General features: G+C 40.6%; 1 protein-coding gene across 6 annotated transcripts; it reads right to left on the minus strand.

Moving 5' to 3' along the window:
- Positions 1-105: 105 nt before the first annotated feature.
- lpin2 (lipin 2) lies at positions 106-22,425 on the minus strand. 6 transcript variants are annotated; one of them, XM_029453335.1, is made up of 21 exons: positions 22,273-22,406; positions 16,555-16,768; positions 16,210-16,410; positions 13,246-13,341; positions 12,289-12,650; positions 11,791-11,898; positions 11,562-11,688; positions 11,076-11,412; positions 10,889-10,988; positions 10,550-10,737; positions 10,011-10,104; positions 9,824-9,893; positions 9,627-9,719; positions 9,433-9,515; positions 8,948-9,095; positions 7,833-7,981; positions 6,687-6,773; positions 5,589-5,741; positions 4,338-4,452; positions 3,736-3,839; positions 106-3,277 (listed from the first exon to the last, which is right to left on the minus strand). In XM_029453335.1, exons 3-21 carry the CDS (start codon positions 16,399-16,401, stop codon positions 3,133-3,135), a joined length of 2,751 nt encoding a protein of 916 aa, XP_029309195.1. In that variant the 5' UTR covers positions 16,402-16,410; positions 16,555-16,768; positions 22,273-22,406; the 3' UTR covers positions 106-3,132. The 6 variants fall into 6 exon arrangements, 4 of the variants coding, with proteins under 4 accessions (XP_029309195.1, XP_029309194.1, XP_029309193.1 ...); XM_029453334.1 differs by lacking the exon at positions 22,273-22,406 and adding an exon at positions 18,785-19,180; XR_003833880.1 differs by lacking the exons at positions 16,555-16,768; positions 22,273-22,406 and adding exons at positions 3,944-4,252; positions 18,785-19,181 and having other exon boundaries at positions 3,262-3,277.
- Positions 22,426-23,285: the final 860 nt, after the last annotated feature.

Consider the following 23,285-nt stretch of genomic DNA (forward strand, 5'->3'; position numbering starts at 1 on the left):
TTGATATAAAAAAAAGAAAATGAGCAACAGGGTAGAAGTTACTTCTGTAGCCGGTGGTTACTGTTGAACTCCGACTGGAGATAAGAAAAGTGCAGCACACACACATTCAGTTAGAAACTTTATTTAATACAAATATGACCACAAGCCACACCTTGTTAGCTTCATTAGGCCTGTATTTCTTTTATCTTCTTACAATGTATTTTGTTCTTTAAACATACTTCAAAAACCACATTTCTATACAAATCAAACACAGCATACACTTAAGGTATTTCTGTTGGTCATACACAATCAAAATAGCAAGCGTTACCTCCAAACGGAAAGAAACAAACAGACCCACAAAAGATCAGACTCTTTATAAGAAATAATACAACAACAAAAAGGCATCAAAGACAGAAGAATGTGTTGATCGGCATATAAACTGGAGAATTTTCCACAGCAGTCGAGTGAAAACAAACAATATTATTTATACCACGTATCGCAGGATCATAGAGGAGGAAGTGTGATTATTCCACACGAGATGCTTCACTTTCATAGAAAGAATGGAATTCATTTTGTTAATCATAAGATATATATCTATTTGACTTCAAAGTAAATAAATCAAAACACGCATTTTAAATCATCACAAAAACATCTGAGCTCCAAAGTGAAAACACTTCAACGTAATAATGACAATCTGGAAGTAGCCATGATCGTAAGTTGTGCTTTTTTTTTTTTTTTTCTTCAATGAATGGTTGTCGTGTCCGAATCTTTTCTGATTTGAATCCTCAGCAGCACAAACTATCATGTCTCTTTTCCTACAACACAACACACATAATGCCAGTGAAGCCCTTTCAAAAAGCTTCCTCAAGTATTTCCTGTTTATCTCCAAACAAGACTCACTCACTCACACACTCTCTCACACACACATTTGTATAATTGATGAATCAGAATTTTTTTTATGTCAGAAAATACTGAAACATGTAAATTCTAGTTCCTCATAATTCAAAGTGACTTCTTTAAATGTCTTGTTTTATCAGTTCAATATAATATAAAACAAAGAAAGTCTCCATATTTGATGGAAAACAGCATTTTCTGACATTTATTAATGAAAAACTACTAAAACGATGAAGTAATCAAAATAGTCTGCGATTATTTTTCTGTCGATTGCCAAATTGACGAGTCCACTAATTGTTGCCGCTCTAACGCACGCACGCACTCATCCACACGCTTTGCCCAGCTCCCCAAAATGAACATTATTTTGTTTTTAATCCCCACATTTTGCATAGGAACCTACAAATCCCCTTCAAACTATTTCTTATACGGACATATTTCAGAAAAGCTGAAAGTCTAGCGTCTGTGCATGTGGATGAGAGGGGTTCAGAGTCTGTGGGTGCAGCTTAGACAGAGTGCGCTGGATAAGTCTCAGTAAAGCCACAGAGGGAACAAAGGGTGAATGCATCATGTCAGTCATCCAAACAGCAGCAGTAATCAGTGATTAGGAATGCATGCACACACACACACACACATACACATACACACACCCATCTTCCCAAAACCATCCTACAGAGGACATTGCAAACTGAAAATCCTTCATGTTAAACCCTCTACAGATTATTCCAACTCAAGCGTTATCTTTTACATATACACACATATTTTAATACCAAAGCTGCAGATTCTGAGATGTACTGAGGAATGTGTGTGTACCTTACATGTTGGAAGTTTCACTGTAAAACAAGAAATACAGATTGTTGCAGAAAAACAAGAAAAAAGAATCGTACAAGGCCTAGTTACTGTTAATTGCATGTTAACCAATGACCAACCATACAAAATACCAATTTGAAATATTTCCACGTTGCATTGGTGATAAATTACTTTTTCAGACAAGCAAAGGCATCACAATAGAAATCAATAACTTAAAACATACCAATTATCATAAATAATGACTGCGTTGTTAACAAAACACAATTGAGTCGCCAGAGCTTGTAGAACAGAATAAACTTATTAAAATAACAGCTAAACAAAATACCATGAAGCTCCTTCCTTCTGTTTTTTAAGTCACATGTAAATGTGTATCTTTACATACTTGTTGGCAAAAAGTGTACCCCTGGTATGACCTTGAATATTAACGGTAACAAACATGACAGTTCAAACGTCGTAAGCGCTCCAGTGGAAAAGTGGCGATCTGAAATCTGCTGCAGCAGCGGTGAACTGACGAGCACACAGTCGGTCGGGAACTAAACTGCACACCTGCAGGAGCTTCTTGGAAACCAACTGCCGTGTTTGGCTCATACGACCCCCCCCCCCCGTCTCCTACACATTCACATTCCCGTGCAACTAAACAGCATCGTCAATTACATTGCTCGGGGAATTGACGATGTAGTTTCAATGTATGGGAACGTAACCTTTTTGGAGACCAGGCTGGGTTCACAGGTGGTGTAGCAGTGATTTGCCAGCCACCATCACTACTTCCTTAATGTTTTACAACAGAACAACGACCGGAGACCTGTGTCGAGGCAAACATAGCAGCCACAGCAAAATATTACCAGCATATGACTAGTGGCCGGTGGTAGTTGCCTACCCTGTGCGTCTTTGTTTTTGCTTTGAACATTTAATTTCACTTCTTCAGGGCGTTCAGGAAATGTGAAAAAACTTGATTCAAGAAAAATGTCTCTTCCTTCTGCACCGCGCAGACTCTAGTGCTAAAGGCGAATGCCTCGTGTGGGGCTTCAGTCACGTCCCTGATGGCAAAGGCAGATCATCCTGTTTGCTAGAAGCTACAGAGAGGAAAGACTTGTCTCAGATCTTTATCCCTGTACTTTGACGGGGACTACAGAGTGCTCACTGGGTTAGGACGCCTTCTCAAGCGTGAGGAAAGATGATCATTTCGTTGATTAGTCTCTCGTCTGCAAATGGATGAAAGTTTTCAGGGAGTATTCATCAGGATTTACTGTTCTGGAGATAACTTCCACTCATCTCTAACGGGTAATTATCGTTTACCAGCTTTTTGTGTGTGTTTATGGTCATAACCCTGTTACTGCGTGTGCGTGTCCGAGTACGATGCAGGAGAGTTTGTGTTTCAGTCCACGGGTCTCCTTGAGATGTGTTCAGTCAAAGTGCATGTATACGAGCACCTGGGTATCCACATGTGCTGGATTAGACCAGTTCCTCAGGGTCGATGTCTGGTATGGGCTGTCTCCAGTAACAGAAAGAACTGTACTCTGGCAAGACAAAGGCCTCGTTCTGCTCTTTACTCAACAGAGGGAACACATGCTCCACCAGCTCACTGAGCCTGCTGTAACTGTGGGGGGGGGGGGGGGGGGGAAACAGAAAGAGAGACAGAACAGTGAAGACGGACAGGAGACAGAGAATGTAAATAATTAAAAGCTTCCGTATTGTTGCATTTCCCTTAAATCGATATTACATCAACATTATCGTCACTCAAAAAACATCTGAAAAGGACTTTAATAAACAAAGATTTATAACTCTTCATTGTAATGCATCTTATAGGACTGTTGATACCATTACACAAACGGTATTTAACCAGGAGCCATCGTTAAAGTAAAGATATTGATGAGTGCAGCTTGAAGATAATATTTCTATGTCTTAAATTTCTCCATTTGGTGGGTACATTGTCAGATAATATATATAGTATAATAAGTGCACGCATTTTTCACACTTGTTCTGATGGTACCATGTCTTACTCTCAGCATTACCCACTACTGAGACAGAGCAGAGCCCGTCAGTTCATGTACTCACGAGGACTTGTTGCCCTTGGTCTGCTCCTGGATCAGCTCTCCCTTGGGGTTGACTGTGAAGATCCTGCACACTGGAACTCCCACCTCCTTATAGGCAAACACATCCTGTACGGTACAGAAAGTAGCTCTCATAAATAACACACACTGGGTACAAACTGACATAAGTGTGTTTAATAACATTAACCACAGATTTCCTGTTTGTGTTCCACCTAATGGCAATATTTCGAGACTGAATGTTTTGCTGGGCGAGTGTCTTGTTTTCTTTGGCGAGCGTTCGAGACAGACAGAGGTTTGATGGCCGACCCAGTGCTTCATCTGGGTGTTGGTGTTTATGCAGCTGAAGATGGGACGCTGTGCCCGGCTTGAGCTCTCCCGCACAGACGATGTCACATGGGTCCAAACTCCGCCGGTGACCTCAGCGCAGGTTCAGCCCAGTACTGATTTCATATGTTTGTGTCTGCTAATTGATAGCCAACGTGTCATGCTGCTCTTGTAATACATCATGTCTGCATCAACTCCTGGAAAAAACACAGCTCCCTGACATGTAAAAGCGAGCGCTTCAATGTCTGGCAGTCTGACATCTTCAAACATTCATTAACTCACATTAGCTCTATTCCCAAAGGCGGCGTGGAATGGCTGCTTGTTATGCTGGAACAGGTTCTTGATATCTGTAAGGCATTCAATCTTGAAGATCTCTGGTTTCTTCTCAATGACCTCCCTAAAGCAAACAGACAGTTTGATTAGAGCGACACACACACACACACACACACACACACACACACACACATGCATGTCCTTGCCTTGGGTCAAGTCTTAAATTAAAGTCAACTTTGCCAAATACATGTTAGAATCCCTTGAGATTACATTTATTTCTCTGTACATACAGTAGGTATACATGGGAAAAACACAGATTAAAATAATTAATTACACCAGATCTGTTGAACATCTCAACATTAAACTGAACCAGTAACGAAACAGAACTTGGTTTACTTGTGCCGACCTTTGACAGAGCATTGGGTACAGCTGAGAAAATCCACCGTCCTCGGGCGTGATACGTGCGAGTGTTAGGCCCATAACGAGACCTGTATTTACTGTTTGTGTGTGTTGTGTGCATATAGTATTTAAGCCAGAGGGTGGGAGATGAGCACATTGATTCAGCAGTGACAACAAGCTACTGACATGTATGTCTCAGCTGCAACACTAAGTGTAGTTATAGTTCTTCAATTAATTGACTTGATGTTAACATATGCCATCATAAATGATCGTCGCATCCTGTACTACATATTGTTTACCGAGGCCAAGAGTTTTTTTAATCAATTACCAGCTAAATTGTGCAATGAATAAGCAAATGCTTTTCCAGCATCATTCTTTATGATTGATTATTTATGGCCTCCTATAATATTCCATCCACAGCTCAATGCTACATGGAAATCAGCAAGTTGCTATTCTCGACTCTCTAACGAGCTAATCAATAAACATGTCAACCGCCCGTCTGTGAAGACACAGTTCTCCAATGTTCAGACTGTGGAAACCGGGAAATAAAGTGAAGGGAAAGCGAGAGGATACTGAACAGGAGTATAAGTCTAGGAGCTGATGGCAAGGTTACAACACAGTTAACACCTATTGAGCTAGAAATTCATGAGTTTGAGTTTTTTGTGACCTTAACAACGTCGGCATATAAAAGGCTTAATATAATGAATGAGGATTTGGAGTGTGAGAAACCTGGGGATATTTAACAGAACATTAAGTGTGCAGACAAAAAGGGAATCTCAGAATCAAGATTCAAAGTAAGTGATGACTTTGGGCATACGAAGTATTTGTCTTTGTAGCCATTTATATTGCATGCTCTCTTACCTGTGGAAGGCAGAGAAGAGGCTGCTGGGAGACAGCATGAGAGGTCCCCGGGGTAGAATGGTGCCTCCATCATTGACCCACTGCAGGTAGCCTCGTGTCATGTCTGCCATGCCAATAGCTCGTGCTGAGCAGTACAAGAACTTGTAGCCGTTCCTGCAGATGGGGAGAGCGGGGCTCATTAATAGTTGATCCAATACAGTTCAATATCACAACCATCATTAGCAGTTACTACGAATAGCACTTTAATGAGATCAGATGCTTTCATAATGTGCAGATGTCATAATATCCATCCATTAGCTATACCCGCTTATCTACGAGGGTGACGGGTAAGGTTGCAGATGGAATTGAAATGTTGTAGCTTTAAATAGTGAACTACTTTTCCAGTATCCTATTAAATAGGACTTCAGTAACATTACAACCTTCTGCATGCACAGTGCATTCTCCCATCACATGTGCAGCCCACACTACCACCAACACTACCGCCCACACTGCCGGAGGCAAAGGACTACTTGCTTTTATGAAAGTTTTGATTATAAATATATATGAAAATATGGTGTATTTTCTGCTAGTTTTTGCCAGCTAGCTGTTACCTGTTGGATGTAGCTCAATTAAGGTAATTGAGATTTAAATAATGTTTTTCCATTTATTCTTTAGTGCACATTGTTGGCTCAGATTTTCATAGTACCTTTCCCATTAAGTTAACTTGTTATCTAAAGTTAGCTAACTCACCACATGCTGCCCATAATGAAAATGTTACTTCTATTTAGTATTACTACTAATGTCACTACAGCCTGGTTCCTCTTAACGTACGTGTTTTAAGTGTTCTATTGTCTGTATGACTAAAGCAGCAAAAGCAGGTCCAGATTAAAGTTCTCAAACTCACAAAGAGGAAAAGTGCTCAAACAGTGACATCGAGTTTCAAGGTGTTTTTAGTTTCTACATTCAGCCTGTGTGGATTATAGTTAAACTTCCCGAGTCACCAACCTCAAAGCACCCCACGCAAACAGTGGGAGATAATATCAACTCCACCAGTGCAAACCACTGACCGGCCCTTCATCCTTCCTCTGGGACTTATCTGTGTTGTTATTGTGCACTTACTCAGCTACTGAGTGGTAGAGCTTAGCAATGCCCTGGTGAGTCCAGTCCTTCCCCAACTGTGGCAAGATCTGTCCAAACACGTCTGACCTAAAACATTCAAACAAACGTATAGATATTAGTGACATAAACACAGAGATATCTTCATCCGTCGGGTACATCACTGAGCAAAGGGCTCCAAAACCTTGTAAGAGCAGATGAACAAAGAAGAAAAGAAAAGCAGATGGGTAGTAAAGACTGTTCAGAGAAGGTCACATAAAGCACCATAACTACTTTACCATTTCATCATACACAGAGAACATTATGGACTGTTCTCCACTAATGAGGATTACTGGCCTATAGGGCAGGCACTGTCTCAACCTTCTCCTTATGGCTGTGTGTGCTTACAGACTGAAATGTAAATGGGCTCATTATAGTCCCTGTGCTCTTCACCCTGTTACTCAAAGAAAGCCACATGTCACAGGTTGGCTTAAAGGGTCACATATATAATAAACTTCAGTCAATCTGGACCCGTTTGATGTTGACCACCTATGAACCTCATAGAGTGGGCGTCATCAGTCGCCTCAAACGAGATGGAGCCTAACTTCAAGCTAATTAAAAAAGGTTAACACAAAGAAAAGTGGATTATGGACTTAATGTCCGCTATTTGAGAAGGGCCAATTTGTCCGTGGCAATGAAGTTGCGCAAATAACATGTCTAAGAAGGGGAAATAAATGTTCTGTAAAACTCATTTTACTTTCTTTCTTTCATCCAACCTATCCGATGTTGTGCAACGATACAAGTCACTGGTCACCTGCTCGCCTCCATCTGCAGTGATCACGCTAGACTTCAAATAAGGAGCCTTATTTCACAGTGTGTGGTCAATGTATAGCCATGAGGGACGTAACATTGCAGGGCACTTCTACAGATGGTCCCTTGCTAATGCACACACACACAATTACTTTTCTTCTTGCTTACAGATTATGATCCAAGAGTTTACCAAAGCAGTAAACCAAGGGGAAACACTGTCAGTATAGTTTAAGACGTTCAGTATTTATGTGTACATTAAAGTGCTATGTAGTGACGTAAAAGTAGAACAACACCTCAGAGAAGTTCAGCACCATTGGTCTGATTAGAGGGATCATGAAACTGCTGTTGTGCGGCACGTACTTGGTGATGGTGCCATCAATGTCCGAGATAATGACTTTGTCGTCCCAGTTCCACAGGTAGATGGTGCCCTCGCAGCGGCATGTGCCCTGGTATTGGGTAGTGATGCTGAATGTCACATCATTAGGTCCCTCCTTCAGTTTCAGACTGGCCTGGTAACACAAGCAAGACAGTGAAGCCATCTGGAGGCAATTGCATTCACTCACATGTGTCCCAACAGTGTAGGCATTACTCTTCAGTAGGATTGGTTTTCCCACAGTGAACATACACAGGTCTTTAGAGCCCCCTACTGACTGCAAGTAGAGCAAACACTATGCAGCTCAAAGCGAGCCAGCAGAGGGAGCTCTAAACTACAGAATACAACCTTTAAAAGTAAAATGCTCATTGAATACTGTGCACTTCAGTTTGCATACGGAACAATTCATCCTTTCTGAAAACAAGCAACATTTATATTTTATATTTATATTAAAATTTCAAATAAAAGTACAACCTCTGAAGCCAAAGCAGTTTCAGGGCTCCCGTCACATTTTACTCACGGCAGCCTTGTTTTTCACTGCAATATAATACTGCTGCACCTTAACGGTAAAAACATGGCTAGTAGTAACTAAGTAACTAACCTGAATCTCTAAAAACAACATTTTTACAAGTACCCACAAGTTTGAACAAATATTGAGGGACAACCGGCTGTACATATTGAACCATTTACATTTGTGAAACCTCTTGTCCTGTCGTCTCTGCTCTGTGTAAATAGCCTTCATTTCAGTGGAAGTGTCACTGACTTCTTGTCACGTGACTGCTGGTCTCCTCCTTCATGGCAGGATACAGTTATTCAGGATCTGGTTAGTGCAAACCTTTGTTTTTTTGCTACATTTCTAAACGAGATATGTAGTAGAATAAGTGATTTTGATTAAATATCACTAATTTTAGATTTGTTTTATTTGTGCAAGTGTTCGTCACACAAGAATTGTTCAAGTAACGTCAGAAATGTTTTAATCTGTCGAAGTTTTGTTTCTGGCTATGACAAATGGTGTTCATTTTTTGGTGATTTTCTTATACTTTTAAAAAGAAGTTTGCGAGATGATTTTGAGGAAGGAAAACACGTGTGTGCATGTACTTACTATCTGATCCGAGGAGAGGCGTAGTGACTTCCTGTAAGTGGTTGGGCTTGGGTGGTGCTGACCATCTACTGGCTGCAGTCTCTCCTGACAGGATGCAGCGCTCACTTCCTTGGCCTCTTCATCACTGGAGGAGTCTCCTGCTTTAGGTCTACAGGAAACAAAAATAATTCCCGTTATCTTTTCACTGCATGTAGATAAAATTGCTTGAAAACAAAAATGGTCTGCGAGTGAAATAACCACTATATGACTACTGTACGTGTAAACTAAACCTATGCTGCCATAGGTTTTGATTTGAGGCAGAATAAACACATTCAGTTAAATGTCACTTCACATACTCATCAAAAACACTTTAGTTGGCCGACTTTATTCTCTCACGATATAATGTGATTATGCTGAGTGGCAGTTTTTAATTTTACAATGTCATGCCAGAGTCCATCAGGTCACTGAACTCATTTGAGTATAAAGAAACCTTTGGTACCACTTACGGCTTGGGCAGTTTCTCCTGAGAAATGGAGGGTTCTTCCTCCTCCAGATGAGAGTCCTCCTTGGCTTCAAGCTTCGTCTCCGACTGAAGGAATAAAAAGAAAATATTCCAAGATATAAAAAACAAAACACTGTCAAAACAATACAGTGATAGCAGTTTTGCTTTTTGACACTTCTTATGATAACATGTGCACACCTGCTTGATTGAACTATCTGCCCTTTTTCGCCAGAACCACCAGCGACCGGACTTCTTTGGCATTTTCTCCTTCATCCAGGCCTCCTCTGTAGCCTAGGATACACAAGAAGACCGGTAATGAGGAGCTAGTTGCACATTTACAATGATCCATAAGAAATGACAATACATGGAACAAAACAAACCAAGAGCCCAGTCACCTTTGGTAAGTTCTTCTGAAATGCTTGTAGACTCAGAATCAAGGGTGCAGCGAGTGTCCAGTTATAATATCTGAGAATACAGGCGTCCGTTAAGAGACAGTTAAGCATCTTCTAGCAATATGTTGACCACACACTTAAAAATATATCTCTTGTACATTTCACGTGTGTAATACAAATGCTTACTTACCTATTTCCTATTTTTACTACCAGGTTAGGGTTATCTATAATTGCTGGGTTTTCAGCAAATTCTTGATAGGTGATGATATGCTCCATGAACCTTTCTGCAAACACAGAAGGGAGAGGAACATTAATTATAGACAGCAGATGAAAAGGTCAGTGGTGGTGAGCCATATCATCTTACTTAGAGCCACACAGAAAGGTCAGGAAACTTTTCATCAGCCACATTAGCTGAGGGCTTCTAAAAAAAAAAAACACTTCCAGAAGAGTGTACGAGAGTCAGGAGAGAAAGTAGTCAGGATTTAATCACAGTAAAACAGACACGTGAGGGCTTAAAGGGGAATGTGGGTGCACACATTGTTAACCTTACACATACTAAGCTGATTTTTGTGGCTGCAGGCCTTCTATTGACGCCAATACAGTAGGGACATGTTGTAGTTACACAATGAATTTAGTACGTCTCTATGGACTGAGGTTAACTTCCTATCCTGCATAAAAGTACTAAGTGCACTTTCGTCTACATTTTTCATGAGTGCCATTCTGGTGTACCTTTGGATATTTCAGCGTTTTCTGTGAGGCCTCCACACAGAGAAAGAGTGACGTCGGGGAGGTCACTCGCTGAGTCAGAAAGACACTCTGTTCCGCTGTCAGCTGCTGCACTGCCCACCGACTGTGGAGACTGTGAGCCGGAGTGCATCTCCGAGTCCATCCAGAGCTTTGTCGCTGCCTCAGACTCACTGGAGCAACAACAGAGTACAATACGTCATGATGCTGGTCAAGAGGAAGAATATTTTTGCTTCGTTTGGTTTTAAAATAGACCACATTTCCATTTTTAATGAAAACAGGTCAGACAGTGACATTAATTAGGCGCCTTTTTAATTATCTAACCTCTTAGGGAAATATCGTGCAGCAACATCAGGTTCAAGTACATTCAGGTCATCTAGGTAGATATCCTCAGGACCCTGATGCTGGCTCCTCTTTGGGACACCTTCATTCAACAACAGAAATATTTAGCAGTTAATCCCAAATAACCAGGAGATATCAAAAAGGGGCAATTGATAGCCACCAAACATACCTTTCTTCTTAGAGGGTGAATCGCTCTGTTGGCTGTTGAAAGGGGTTGAGGTCGCCACATTGGGAGGCAGTACATCCAGGGGCTCTGTGGGGGTCGAAGGACTCACAGAGGTTAAGGTGCCGATAGATTCGAGCGGAATCACAGGTGACCCAGTGGTGATGGGGGTGCGTGGCTCGGGCTTGACAATGGTACACATTGAGGAGGAGTCACCATCTCCCCTTTCAATCTCAGCGTCGTTCTCCATGGCCTCAGAGCTGAGGATGACGCGGAAGTGAGTGCTCTCTGATGGGGTGATGGTCACTGTTTTTAGTAGTTCTGTTCTCTCTTTTTTGGGGACCTGGATGTTGGAAAGAACAAATTCCAAACAAGAAAACATTGGTGAATGCCAGAATCTTCAGGAAACAGCACAAGTAGCTTTTAGGAACACATTTCTTCTCAAGAACAGTTGCTGAATGAGACCCGATGTTAGTGGAGAGAGACGCCTACCCTGGTTGTTTCTGGAAACTCCCCCCAGGTCCACTGCATGTGGGACTCAGCTCTGAGCATACTCTCCGAGGGCCTGACCAACAGTTCAGAGTCACTCTTTGGAGAAAAGGCCTGAGACAAGCCATGACTAAAGGGATAGATAAACAAATGCAAAGATAATCAATAAGAGTCTATTTACATTTCTCTGCCACACCCTTGCTGATGGCTCTGTGTTCATGTCAATACATACCTGTCATTCGACGGCCAGTCCCCATCAGACAGTGGATAGCCATCAATGTTGTGTCTGGCTGCAGGTAATTTGGGGTCAATGTCTCGCATTGTGGACACTGATGGTGATCTGAATACACGGGGAAACCAGCGTTAACTCCGTTAACCAAAACTATGACTAAATATGTTCGTAAACAACCTTCCTTTCCATGATTAAGACGATTACGAGACGGTTATTAAACACTGACGTGACGATATCAACATGCAATATTGACGCAAGACGACAAGACTAAATGTAGTTTAAAGATTTAAGAAATTACCAAAATCTGTCTTTATTGACAGAAAAGGAGACAAAATATTATAGACCGTCTTTTTCTTCTTTCTTTTTTTAATGCAGCAGTTCTGTTTCCTGTGCTGCGCGCACTACATCAGGATTACAGCCGCCGCACACAATGAGCACAGGACTCACTTACTTAAAACACATCTCTGCCACAACAGTGAGCATTGACCCTGAACCTACCGTGAGACATGTGCTGCAGCTTCCTCGTCAGAACTCATGTCCATCTCAAAGATCTCCTCGTTTTGCACAGTGCTGGACATAGCAACATTCGTAGCAGCAGGTGCGTTAGCAGCAATAGCGTTACCAGCGGTGACTGACATGGGCGGGGTCAGCTCCTCTCTTCGGGGGTCTCCTTTGTGCTTCTTCCTCCGTTTCTTCTTCTTTTTTGTGGACGCGGTGCTCGGAGCAGGAGGCTCGGGCGGGTCCTCTGGGTCAGCCAGGTCATCCTCCAGATCTGTTGGTGCCCTGTGCTCAACCTCTGAGATCCAGAACAGGTGACTCTCAGTGGGAATTGGGGAGGTGGCCAGGTGTGCGGGGACAATCTGTTAAGGCATCGATTGAAGGTCATGAGAAGGCAGGAACTTGAGGCTTAAGACATGTTTAAACAAGTGCAAACCCAAGGGGCATTAATGGTTCCTAGTGTGTGTTTGTCGCCTATGACTGAAGTTTGTCACTGCTTAGTTATCACATTGAGACTTCAGAAAGCTTGAGCAAGGGTCAAATGTCAAACGTAGCAATTACACAACAGTGGAGTATTTATTTGCTAACACAAACACTTCCCTACACTTGCTGAAGGCGTTAAGATTGTCTTTCTGGTTAGTGTGTACAAAACCATGCCGATCATCCTTACGAGTATGGAAGTTTCTTCAAGTAATAATAATATATCAGAGGATGATGGCCATTGGTGTCTCGGCTGAAGCACAAAACAACGTCATACTAAAGAGGTTCCTGCTTCACAAGCAACAAACCTAATTAGAAACCTGGACAGATGCTGTTGTTGATTTATGATAGAAACATCATTTGCAGTGCATTAAATATCGTAATTGACTACAAACAAATCTAAATTAAAGTGTGTGTTATTAACCTGCAACAGAACTGTTATTTCATCTTATTTTTATTAGTTGATTGTATGCTCACATTCAGTTGCTCAGATTCCTGGACAAAAAAGGCCTCCCCGTTGTCTCCAAGCTTCATGTGCAGCTCTACTGGCTCTCCATTCACTTCGATGTCAATCTGGAAGATTTCGACGGAAGATAAAAAGAGATGTAATCATACTGTTTTAGGAAATCAAAATGCGTTCTCTCTTGATAAACCCCTAGAGATGTATCATCTGGTTTTCAAGGGTGTACCAAACAAACAACTTGAAAACAGAACAGTACAATACAGAATAATATATAAAACACAACAATGACAAAACAAACAACAAAACAGCAATTGAAAGGGTTACAATTATAGACTAATAATAATAAATTGTATTTATAAAGTGCCTTTCAAAGCTAAAAGCAATCTCAAGGAGCTAGACCAAATCAAAAGAAAGATGATCGATCTATAAATAAGGAAACAGTGATAGCATTAATGAAAATATTTTAGGGTAACTTATTCCAATCAGAAGGAGCCCGAAAAATAAAAGCTTTTTTACCAACTTCCTTGGATACAAAAGGAGACCATAAAAATTAGCCATACAAATCTGATCAGAACTTCAAAGTGAATAACTTTAACAAGGATCAAGAAATAGTTTTAGACAATAAGGATGGTTAAAGTTAATGTATTTAAAAATAAATAAATACCAGTGACAAGAGAAAAATCATGAATAGGACACTGCAAATGGTGTCAATTATGCCTTTTTAATAGAGTGTAAAAACTAATTGGGTCATGTTTTATGATACTTCCAACGTTCAATGTCAGGCCACATAGAAGGCCCGTAGCTATTTACAGCCCCATCTTTCTCCGGGGGCTTTACAAAACCCAATAACTGTATGGGTCCTCTGAGCTTGCTTTCTGTGGAGCCTGCCAATAGAACAGGGCCATTCATGTTTGCCGGGCCATTGACCTGAGGCCATTCAGAAACTTGACATTACAAAAAGCAAAAACCAGATCACGTCTGGCCGAGACTACAGGGAGGCAGAATTTCACTCACAAGGGCTGAGCCCAATCCGACAGCCTGAAACCAAATCATCAATATTAATTCAGCCAACATCATCTGTTTTTCCCTCTTGTGATCCGTCATGTCGTATCTTTCCTTTATTGCCGGTGTGGTTTCTCAGCAGCCTCAACATTTAATTTCACATCCTCAGGGTTGCTAAGGGCAATTTATGTACAGTGTGTGATCGGTGGGAATTTCAATGCCCGATTAATAATGAGCCAGAATAAATGAGGGTCCTCTTCAGCCTTTCACAGCCGGGGACAGGTTACATTTACTTGTGGATTTGCCAACACCATGCTGGATTACTTGAATGACTGAAGGCTATGGCTACCAGCAGATGTTCAAAATGAACATGCAGTAATTAGTTGTATACTAGAGTTCACTATATAGTTCTCTCTGACAGCCAATATGACATTTTAATGTTGTTCTTACTTCTGACCGGAAAAACGGAAGAAAAGACAGACAGTTTCTACTTATTATCCCAAATGTTTTTTTGGAATCAAACAGTACTTTCAAAAACATTTCTGTTTGCCAACCAAAGTGACTAATGTGCAGGCACAGGCCCACCATCCACAGCCAGTATTAGTATTTGGCTGGCAACTACAGCTTAATTCCCACTCTGAACTTTAAAAAATATCTGCATGTCAGAGACAATTATCCCATCGTTTATTTGGTCCAGTAACTTCCTAAAAAAATAAAAAAATAAAAAATAGCAGCAGCCCTCAAGGCTGTGATAAGTGATCTCAGTGACGCATGCACAACTGTTTGTTACACAACAACCTTGTTGTTGAGGCCTTCTTCTTCACGTTTTCTCCCCCTCCCACACATATAGGTTGTAGAGCTGTTGCCATAGGAACCACTCATTCAGTCCTGCCTCCAAGCCCATGAGCACTCTGGGTAGGTGGTGAGACAGTGTCAATCCCCCGCAAGTCATCACCCACTCTGATCCTCAAGCACGTAAATAAGCTTTCTTTAATTAAGTCGGAGCCCAACATTACTGCTCTAAGAATAGAAGTCGTGGACAAGTTCACGTTTGATAGTGATGTGGTGGGAAATAAACAATTCAATCTAATTTTAGCAATTACTAATTACTGACTGAAGTAGTATTTAAATAAGATGATAAACTTAACTTAAGTAACCTCAATTTCATTGACACACAAGAAAGGCTGTATTCAGTTATTGTGTTATTATTTTCCCTACATTTACTTCCTACCAAAGCAGACTTAACTTGCTCTCCCTACCCAACAACTAGGCCAACACAAAGGAGTCATTTTCTCAACTGAGAAGTGAGCACTAAGGTTTGCACTGTTGTTCCCTAACCATGATTAATTGGATGTTAACTCCAGGCAAGAATATAGATTTTTTTTAAAAGCTCAAAACATCCCATCCCTTCTATGTTTTGCAAACAGAAATAAACATTTCCCCGAATGGTTTAAAGATGCTTAATTGAAGACACATGACATGAGAACGGGTAACCTGACTGCTAAATAAGGCAACTTATTTCAGTGAGGCATACAGATGACCCAAGACATGGATCTGTTTCATTTAAACATTGTTTTCTACAACTTATGAATTTGAAATAAATCAAAATTGAAGTCTAAAATGATGTGTTGTTCAGTGACCTGACACAGTGGCAGGTGAGGAAGAAAACGGCACTTCAGACCCTGCCCAGGGTCAAGGTTAATAACCCTAATACACAAACTGTTGTTTTTGGTTCACCAATCTCAACATTTCAATTACAATTATAAGAGTGACATAACGCTCTTAAGTACATTATTACGCTACCAGACAAAAACAGTATTACTCTTATGCTGTAGGACAAGTGCCTCACATTGTGAAGAATAGGGCCTGCTTCTTACACTCATTCTCTCAATGGAGCATTTATAAGCTTGGACGTTTCTTGTTATGGAGGACTTCAATGTGAGAGAAAAAAAAATATATATAAAACTCGAACTTACCACTTTCTCTTTGGAGCGTAGTACCCCCAGTTTGCCAAAGCGCACATGGAACGGTGAGCACTGGTAGGTGCCATCTCTCTGGCGGACAACCACAACATCAATGCAGCCTGACAACGTGGCCTGATTAATGCCCTTATACAGTTCTTTGACGGTTACCAGCACCTGACCTGCCAGCTGCCCCACGTAGTTCATGGTGTCCGCCTGGAGGGGAGGAAACAACAAAATATTAGCTGAGTTAAGGGAAGGATGAGAGGAAGTATTGTTCAGCAAGTCCTGAAGGAGAGATTTGGCTCGTACACGTTAGTTTTCCACTTGATTTAGCACTCTCTCAGTCTATCGACTCACTGTTGTCTCTTCTTTTAAGTTTGTTCTTCTGGACAGTCGCACAGTCTCATTTGTCTTTTGCTTTTATTGCTCAGCTCCCTTTATGTCTGCCTGCCTGCCCTGTGGTGTCTGTTATCACCTGACCTGGATACAGACTGCCAGAGTGCCACTGTTACCCTGTCACTGGCCGCTGTCCCACATGAGCAACATCAGAGAGGGGGGGCTAACTGCTGGGCTGAAACAATGAGAAGAGACAACCTCACACAGAGTTCCCACTGCCCTGCTGCAATAGAAGCAGCTGACTTCCTGTTTACATTCATAACCCTCTGCTAAGTATACTAAATACGTTACTAAAAGCCATAGCCCTGTGGCTAATTATAAATTGGATTTGGATTAATCCTGCCCATTTCATCAAAGCACTTTTTTGTTGTTTGGGAGAAGCAGTTTCTGTAAATTATTTCACAAGCAATCTGTTGGAGCTACTAAACCACAGAGAAAATTACACACAGGCTTCGGCTAATCACACAAACTTTCCAGCCTTCCTGTGGCCTCATTACTGAACAAGATGATTTGCAGTCATTAGTGCACTGTGACACAGACTGCATGCACAAAACTTTTAACTTAGCTAATATGATTTTGTGTTTTTTGGATCAGGGTCTAGTTTAGTGGCACTTGTAAACATGTTGACTTCATTGGGTTTAAGCAACCTGAAATGGTCCTATCTCACACTGACCTTTTGTTCAGAGTCAAGCAATGAGAGCAGTGAGTGTGTGTGTGTGTGTGTGTGGGGGGGGGGGGGGGTTGTAGGGTAGAGAATAGGGCCATTTGTACAAGGGTGGCATCATAGAATATGGGAAACTGGCATGAAAAGGCTAATGAAAAGATGGAAATAAAGAATACATGCAGGGTAATCAGAATAGTTCCCACACTTCTAACCACACACAGGAAGCAACCATCATGAAATCAAGAAGGCATCACTGACAGTTCAATGGGTTGTAGAGAGGTTTAGATCATTTGACCCGTCAACAACAGGGAGCCTTCAATTCTCTCAATGAACTTCACCCCACATTTGTAGACAAGGAGGATGGAAAGAAACAAGTTATGTGGGAGATTAAGGCCCTTTGTTGAAATTCACTACAATGATGATAATATGAAACAACAATCTGAAGGAAAGTAACCAGTCACAACAAAAACTGAAAAAATCTATTATTTTAAAGTGGATTTTACTACAACTGCTCGTGTGGCATACATAAGTTCTAAACTAAAAGAAGTGTTATAAAAGCTGGACTATTATTATTATTATTATTATTATTATTATTATTATTATTATATGTAGCCACGTGGTTCCCTCTAATGCCCTGGAGATCTTATTCTGAATGAAAAGCATAAAAAAGCAACACTCCTCAGCTGCAAAATAATTGCACTGTGCCACTGATGTGGGGGTAAAATGTCCACATGTAGCATGGTGTTGGTCAATTCTTTATGAAAGTCATGTTGTCATGTATGTTTTCTCTATCTGGATTTTCTGTATCTCTGAAAACCAAAAACGGCCTTGTTGCTATCAAGCAAATAACACATGGTACAAGTTTGGAGAATTATGTAAAACGTTCACTTTTATTTTGACACCACAAAGTCACATTGCAGGTGCACCAAGTACAAAGCCCCTGCCCTCTGGACTGACGGTGTTAACACCAGGTGCAGAGATACATAAAGGTGTTTGTCATAACAAACATCCAATCCTCTGTAAAGGCCATCATTATATAATAGTGAATATTCTACTTTAAGAGCAAGAATGACCCTTACACAGGAGCTATCTGGAAAGGCGGCACTATTCAGTTATCTAGAACACTGTCACGTGTGACTTTACCTACTCAGTGTCTTTTCATTCTTTCCGATTAAACTCAGAAGTACACACACACACACACACACACACACACACACGATATTTTAGATTAGAAAAGGCAATGCAGGCTTCATAACCCAACCAGATTTTTATTTATTTAGACCATCTCAAATACAAACACTACATCTGTGTCCCACCCTCTTCTTTAACAGTCCCTGACGACAGTCTTGTATGTTGCCCTAAAAAAACATCATCCGATTGATTCACTGCAGTCAGATATCACCCCACTAGGCTTGGCTACTATTATAAACCAATAACTACAAGCAACCTGCCAAACCAAACAATACAGGATGACTAACAGAATACTAGGCTGTGACCGACTAAAGTGACCCATCAGCTCTGACTCACCAGGGACCAAGACGACCTCAGAGACGAGGACTCATCTTGTTCACTGTGGTCTGTGTTGTCGTCTGTGTTGCCTCCCAGGAGCTCCCTGTCCCCGCAGGATCTCTGTCTCTTCATCACAGTTAGTGGAGCACCAGCTCTTACTTTCCCCCCCTCAGGATACTCCACTGGGATCAATGTCTTCCTTCCTCAGATTATGATCATAGTGCCTCCCTGCCATCCTGAATCCAATCTCAAACGTGGCCCACCTAATCACGTTGGAATAACCTTACCAAGGGTAAATATGAGTGCACTGCTATCTGACACAATTGCGCAACACCGTCATAAACTTTGTCATCCTTCTTTTGGGCTATCCTTTGCAGGTTGTGCTCTTCCAGTCATCTGACAGGACATAAAAGGGTTCAGCCAATGATATAGCTTATTTCATGGTGGCGGCGTATGGCTGATAAGGGACAGCTAGTTTCTGTGAACGGCTATGCAATGTTTTTCCCTGATAAGAGCACACGCTCAGGAAAGAAAAAAAGTACACTGCAGTGTGACGTTATTATGTCAGTCAGTCAGTAACATGTACGATCGTTGCTGCGTGTGCTTGTTACTGGGCATGACTAATCAAATATCATAGATTGTGGCTGCAGGAGTCAACCAATGGGATATCTGTACATTGGACTTCAACATGTTGATCTTTTGTTAGTCATTGCCCTTGAACTTTTTGACATCTGGAACATGTCGCAAAAGTGAAAAGGTGAAAGTTCTATAAATACAAAAGTGATATTCTCAGTGGGGATTACCGGTAGTCTATATTTAATATCAATACAGCTAAAAATGTGTCAAAGTGCTTATAGATGGAATACACCCACGAGACTGTAGTCCAAGCAATGATAAATTCAAACATGTTTCTGTCATCACAAGGTTATCTCTAATCTGACTTCCAGCATCCGTCTGCCTCGTTTAACTCCTAAGTGAATGCCTAAGATAAACATAATGCATGCATGAGGCTCTTCCAAAAAGGCCTCATCCCCACTGTCCCATCTGCTAAGCCTTTTGTAAACACTATCAAACAAAACACATGGGCCTACTGGGTGCAAGGCTGTTGGCGTATCCTCCCTGTGCCAGAATCTGTTCTGTGTTTCAATATTTGACAAGTCATGTATAAATAGATTTATACTTTCCTTTTAGAGATAAAGAAGTTGTACTACGTCATAAACATCTCAGCAGAAACTGAAAACACTAAGCAAGAATCAATGTAAAAAGCCCTCACCTTTAATAAGTACATACTGTACTTGGACCATTTAGAATTGCAAGACCAGGCCTGAGTATTATGGTTGTAGTTACTTTCATAATTATGGTTTTCATCTGAAATGATCCAGTCCACATTTGCTTTGATGGATTGACAAAAGAATCAGTTCTGTCTGTGACTGAGCGCGAGGCCGACCAGACAACACAATGTTCATGTTACACTCTCTCAAGTATTAGGTTACACCAAACTGCACCGACATGAGCCTACTTATTATGGGTGTAATATAAACCACGACAACCACAACCCCAGACAGACAGTGTTGGCTTTTATTTGAACACATTCTGCAGTGTAAGAAAAACACCCTGTGAGAAAGAAGAAGAAGCCAAAAGCAGTGTAAAGTTGTTTTCTGAAGGTACAACAAATCCAATATTTACTCAATCTTCTTCAGTTGCAGTAAGTGTAGAAAAGGGAAGCCTGGACAAATGCTTTTCAGGTTTGGTAAACTGCAATCTTCTTCACTGAGTTTACAGTGTAGAAAAAAACTCAACGTCAAAACCAAGGCAGTTAGCTTAAGCTTAGGTTATTCGGTACACCCAGTTTATGGATGTATAATAAAGGTCCTGCAATAAATACTACCTTTGAAGATAATAATGTTCAATCTTTGTTGAAACTATTTCAGAGATGTGTTGATTCAACTTTATGGTGATTTCGATGGTGTAGTTTATAGTGTTGTTACACTGTAATGAGTTGTACTGGTAAGTGTTTGTAATATTTAGTCTGCATAACACAGTACAGTGTAACATCTCCACAACTAGTCTCCAATATTATGCATGTAATTAAACACCTCTCTAAAAAGAAATGAACCATCATTAAAAAAAAAACAACGTTGTTATGTTAGACTGCTTTAGCTTAGTGTAGAGTGCAAATAAGTTGAAATGTACTGCTCATCATGAGGTGTCCTGATAAGATTGTTTGGAAAGTTCCCCGAGGGCCGTGCTAGACTGATTTGAGTGTCAAGTGACAATATCAGCGAGGGACCATCTCACAGACATTTACATGAAATGCCTGAAACCCCATTAACCTTCTTGTTACCTACTGAGGTATTAGTTAATTGTGTTTTCTAAATATCAGTCTAAAAATACTCCATTACAAGTAAAATACCTGAATTCAAAATGTTACATTATGTTGTTGTAAAAGTACTATTTTTAGCAAAATGTACTTAAAGTATGAAAAGTGAAAGTACCCATTATGCATAATGGCTACTTTCACAGTGATATATTAAATACATATACTGTAACTGATATACTATAGTATTATGTTTTTATTAACACATGTGAGAGCATTAATGTGGAGCCAATTTTGGATACTTGTATATACTACTGGGTATATTAGTAGTATTTCATATATGCATATCATCAGTTTGTATGTAAAAAGTAACTAAAGCTGTCAAATAAATGTATTGTACTGAAATGTAACGTTAGTGGAGTAGAAGTATAAAGTAGGAGGACATGCTATCAAGTGAAGTACAAGTATGTTAAAATTGTACTTAAGTGCAGTACTTGAGTAAATTACATTGCACCACTGCAAGCCAACAACACTTATCTACGCTAACAGTCTGCGAACTATTCTACAAAACGTGAATTAACACAAGACAACGTTACAAGATAGCTACTTTTCGCACATTTTTTTGGGTCTAAAAATGCTAATTTCGGAGATTAAAGCTGCCATATTGCTTGATTGAAATGTCACCACAACCGTTGTAACGTTATATGAACGGAAACAAACAAACAGAAACCAAAAACGGAACAATGTCTACTCTGTACTGCAATTATTGCCAATAGTAGAGATTAAAACCATAAACAATGACAGAAAATAGTAGACAGGAACATAAATGAATGGACACGGGGCTCGGCTAGCCGTCCGCCTGTTAGTCAACCCGCAGCTAGCTGTAATGTTATCGTTGGGTTACCGTTAATAGCAAACGGTGAAACGGTAACAGGCATGAGTCACTGCTAACGCTAGGTTGCTGGTTTCAATGAGAGGTGGTTACGTTAATTTGTTACGTGATAAATTAATGTCCACACTATGTGTAGCTATGTGTCTCTGGGTTCAATTAAACCATTGTAGCTAAAAAAATATGTTAGCCAGTTTACAAGCTAGCTAACATTAGCTGACGGTACATTCAGAAATGTGCATCATCAGAGGCAGCGGCCAACGGCTATCAAACGGCTTGAAATCATCGGTTACTATTTACCTTTCAGCTTCTCCAGCGGGATGCTGCCGGTGAAGGACGTTATGGCGTCTTCAGTGAGTCCCCATATTTGTGGCTGTGAAACTCCTCAGATGCCTCTTGACGTGTCCGTGTTTGGACCACCGTGGCAGACTGGTTTAGCTGGAAAGGAGTTGAAGTTGATGGGACAGGGAGCCGCACAGTGGCGGCGCACTCACACAGCTGCTGCTGCGACTATTTAATCCAGGGTTCAATTATTATACAATGCAACTTTGATCTCCCTCGTTTTATTTAGGAAAACTTTGCACTGAGCAGCCCTGTTTAGAGGACATGTATTGACAGATTTTTACACAAAGGGTTATATATGTGGGTGAGAGGTAAACTGTGACATTTCTGAGGTTTGGGAATCTTGGCTCCAAACCTTTTGTGCTAAAAGACTATATTTAGTATGATCAGGAAAACTGCCACAACACTTTTTCTGATTGATCTTGACATCTGGTACGGACATACTTTAGGTAAGCATCTAAAAACTTTTAATTTTATTTTTGATCAAATGAAAAATCACACTTTTAATAGTCAAGGATTTTTGAAAAACAAAGAAACACACTAACATTTTGTTTATTAAATGTGTTCCATGTTTGTTTGTTTTGTATTCCAATGCATATGCATGTATATCTTTTGATATGTAACTTGTTATGAGTTCATAGATACAAACTACTTTGTGTAATTTCTGAGAAACAGCCATTTTCAGATGCCACCATTAGAGCAGCTTTTCTAATAGGCCATTATTAATCACTCAAACCCTTGAGCTTGTTGCAAATCCAATTATGTAACTAATGGAGGCATTTTTCTCAATGAATGAACTGTTTATGGGAAATTAAGTAAAGACGAAGGGAAAGCTCTCTCTGCCTTGGAAGAGAAAACAGACTTATGCTAAACTTTTAAATTAGACATACAGACCCAAACTAAATGCTGCAAGGCAGTTTAAAGTTTCCTTATATTGCAACATTCCCTCTTAGTGTCTGACGCTCACACAA

This window comes from Cottoperca gobio, chromosome 17, assembly GCF_900634415.1.
Source record: "Cottoperca gobio chromosome 17, fCotGob3.1, whole genome shotgun sequence".
NCBI lineage: Eukaryota > Metazoa > Chordata > Actinopteri > Perciformes > Bovichtidae > Cottoperca > Cottoperca gobio.

Excerpts from the sequence above, each read along its gene's own strand:
- lpin2 (XM_029453332.1), bottom strand. The coding sequence starts at position 18,898 with ATGAAGAGACAGAGATCCTGCGGGGACAGGGAGCTCCTGGGAGGCAAC. Across the intron at positions 9,720-9,823 it reads TTCAGAAGAACTTACCAAAG|GCTACAGAGGAGGCCTGGAT; the intron begins GTGACTGGGCTC and ends TGTGTATCCTAG. Across the intron at positions 3,840-4,337 it reads CCTTTGGGAATAGAGCTAAT|GATGTGTTTGCCTATAAGGA; the intron begins GTGAGTTAATGA and ends TGTACCGTACAG.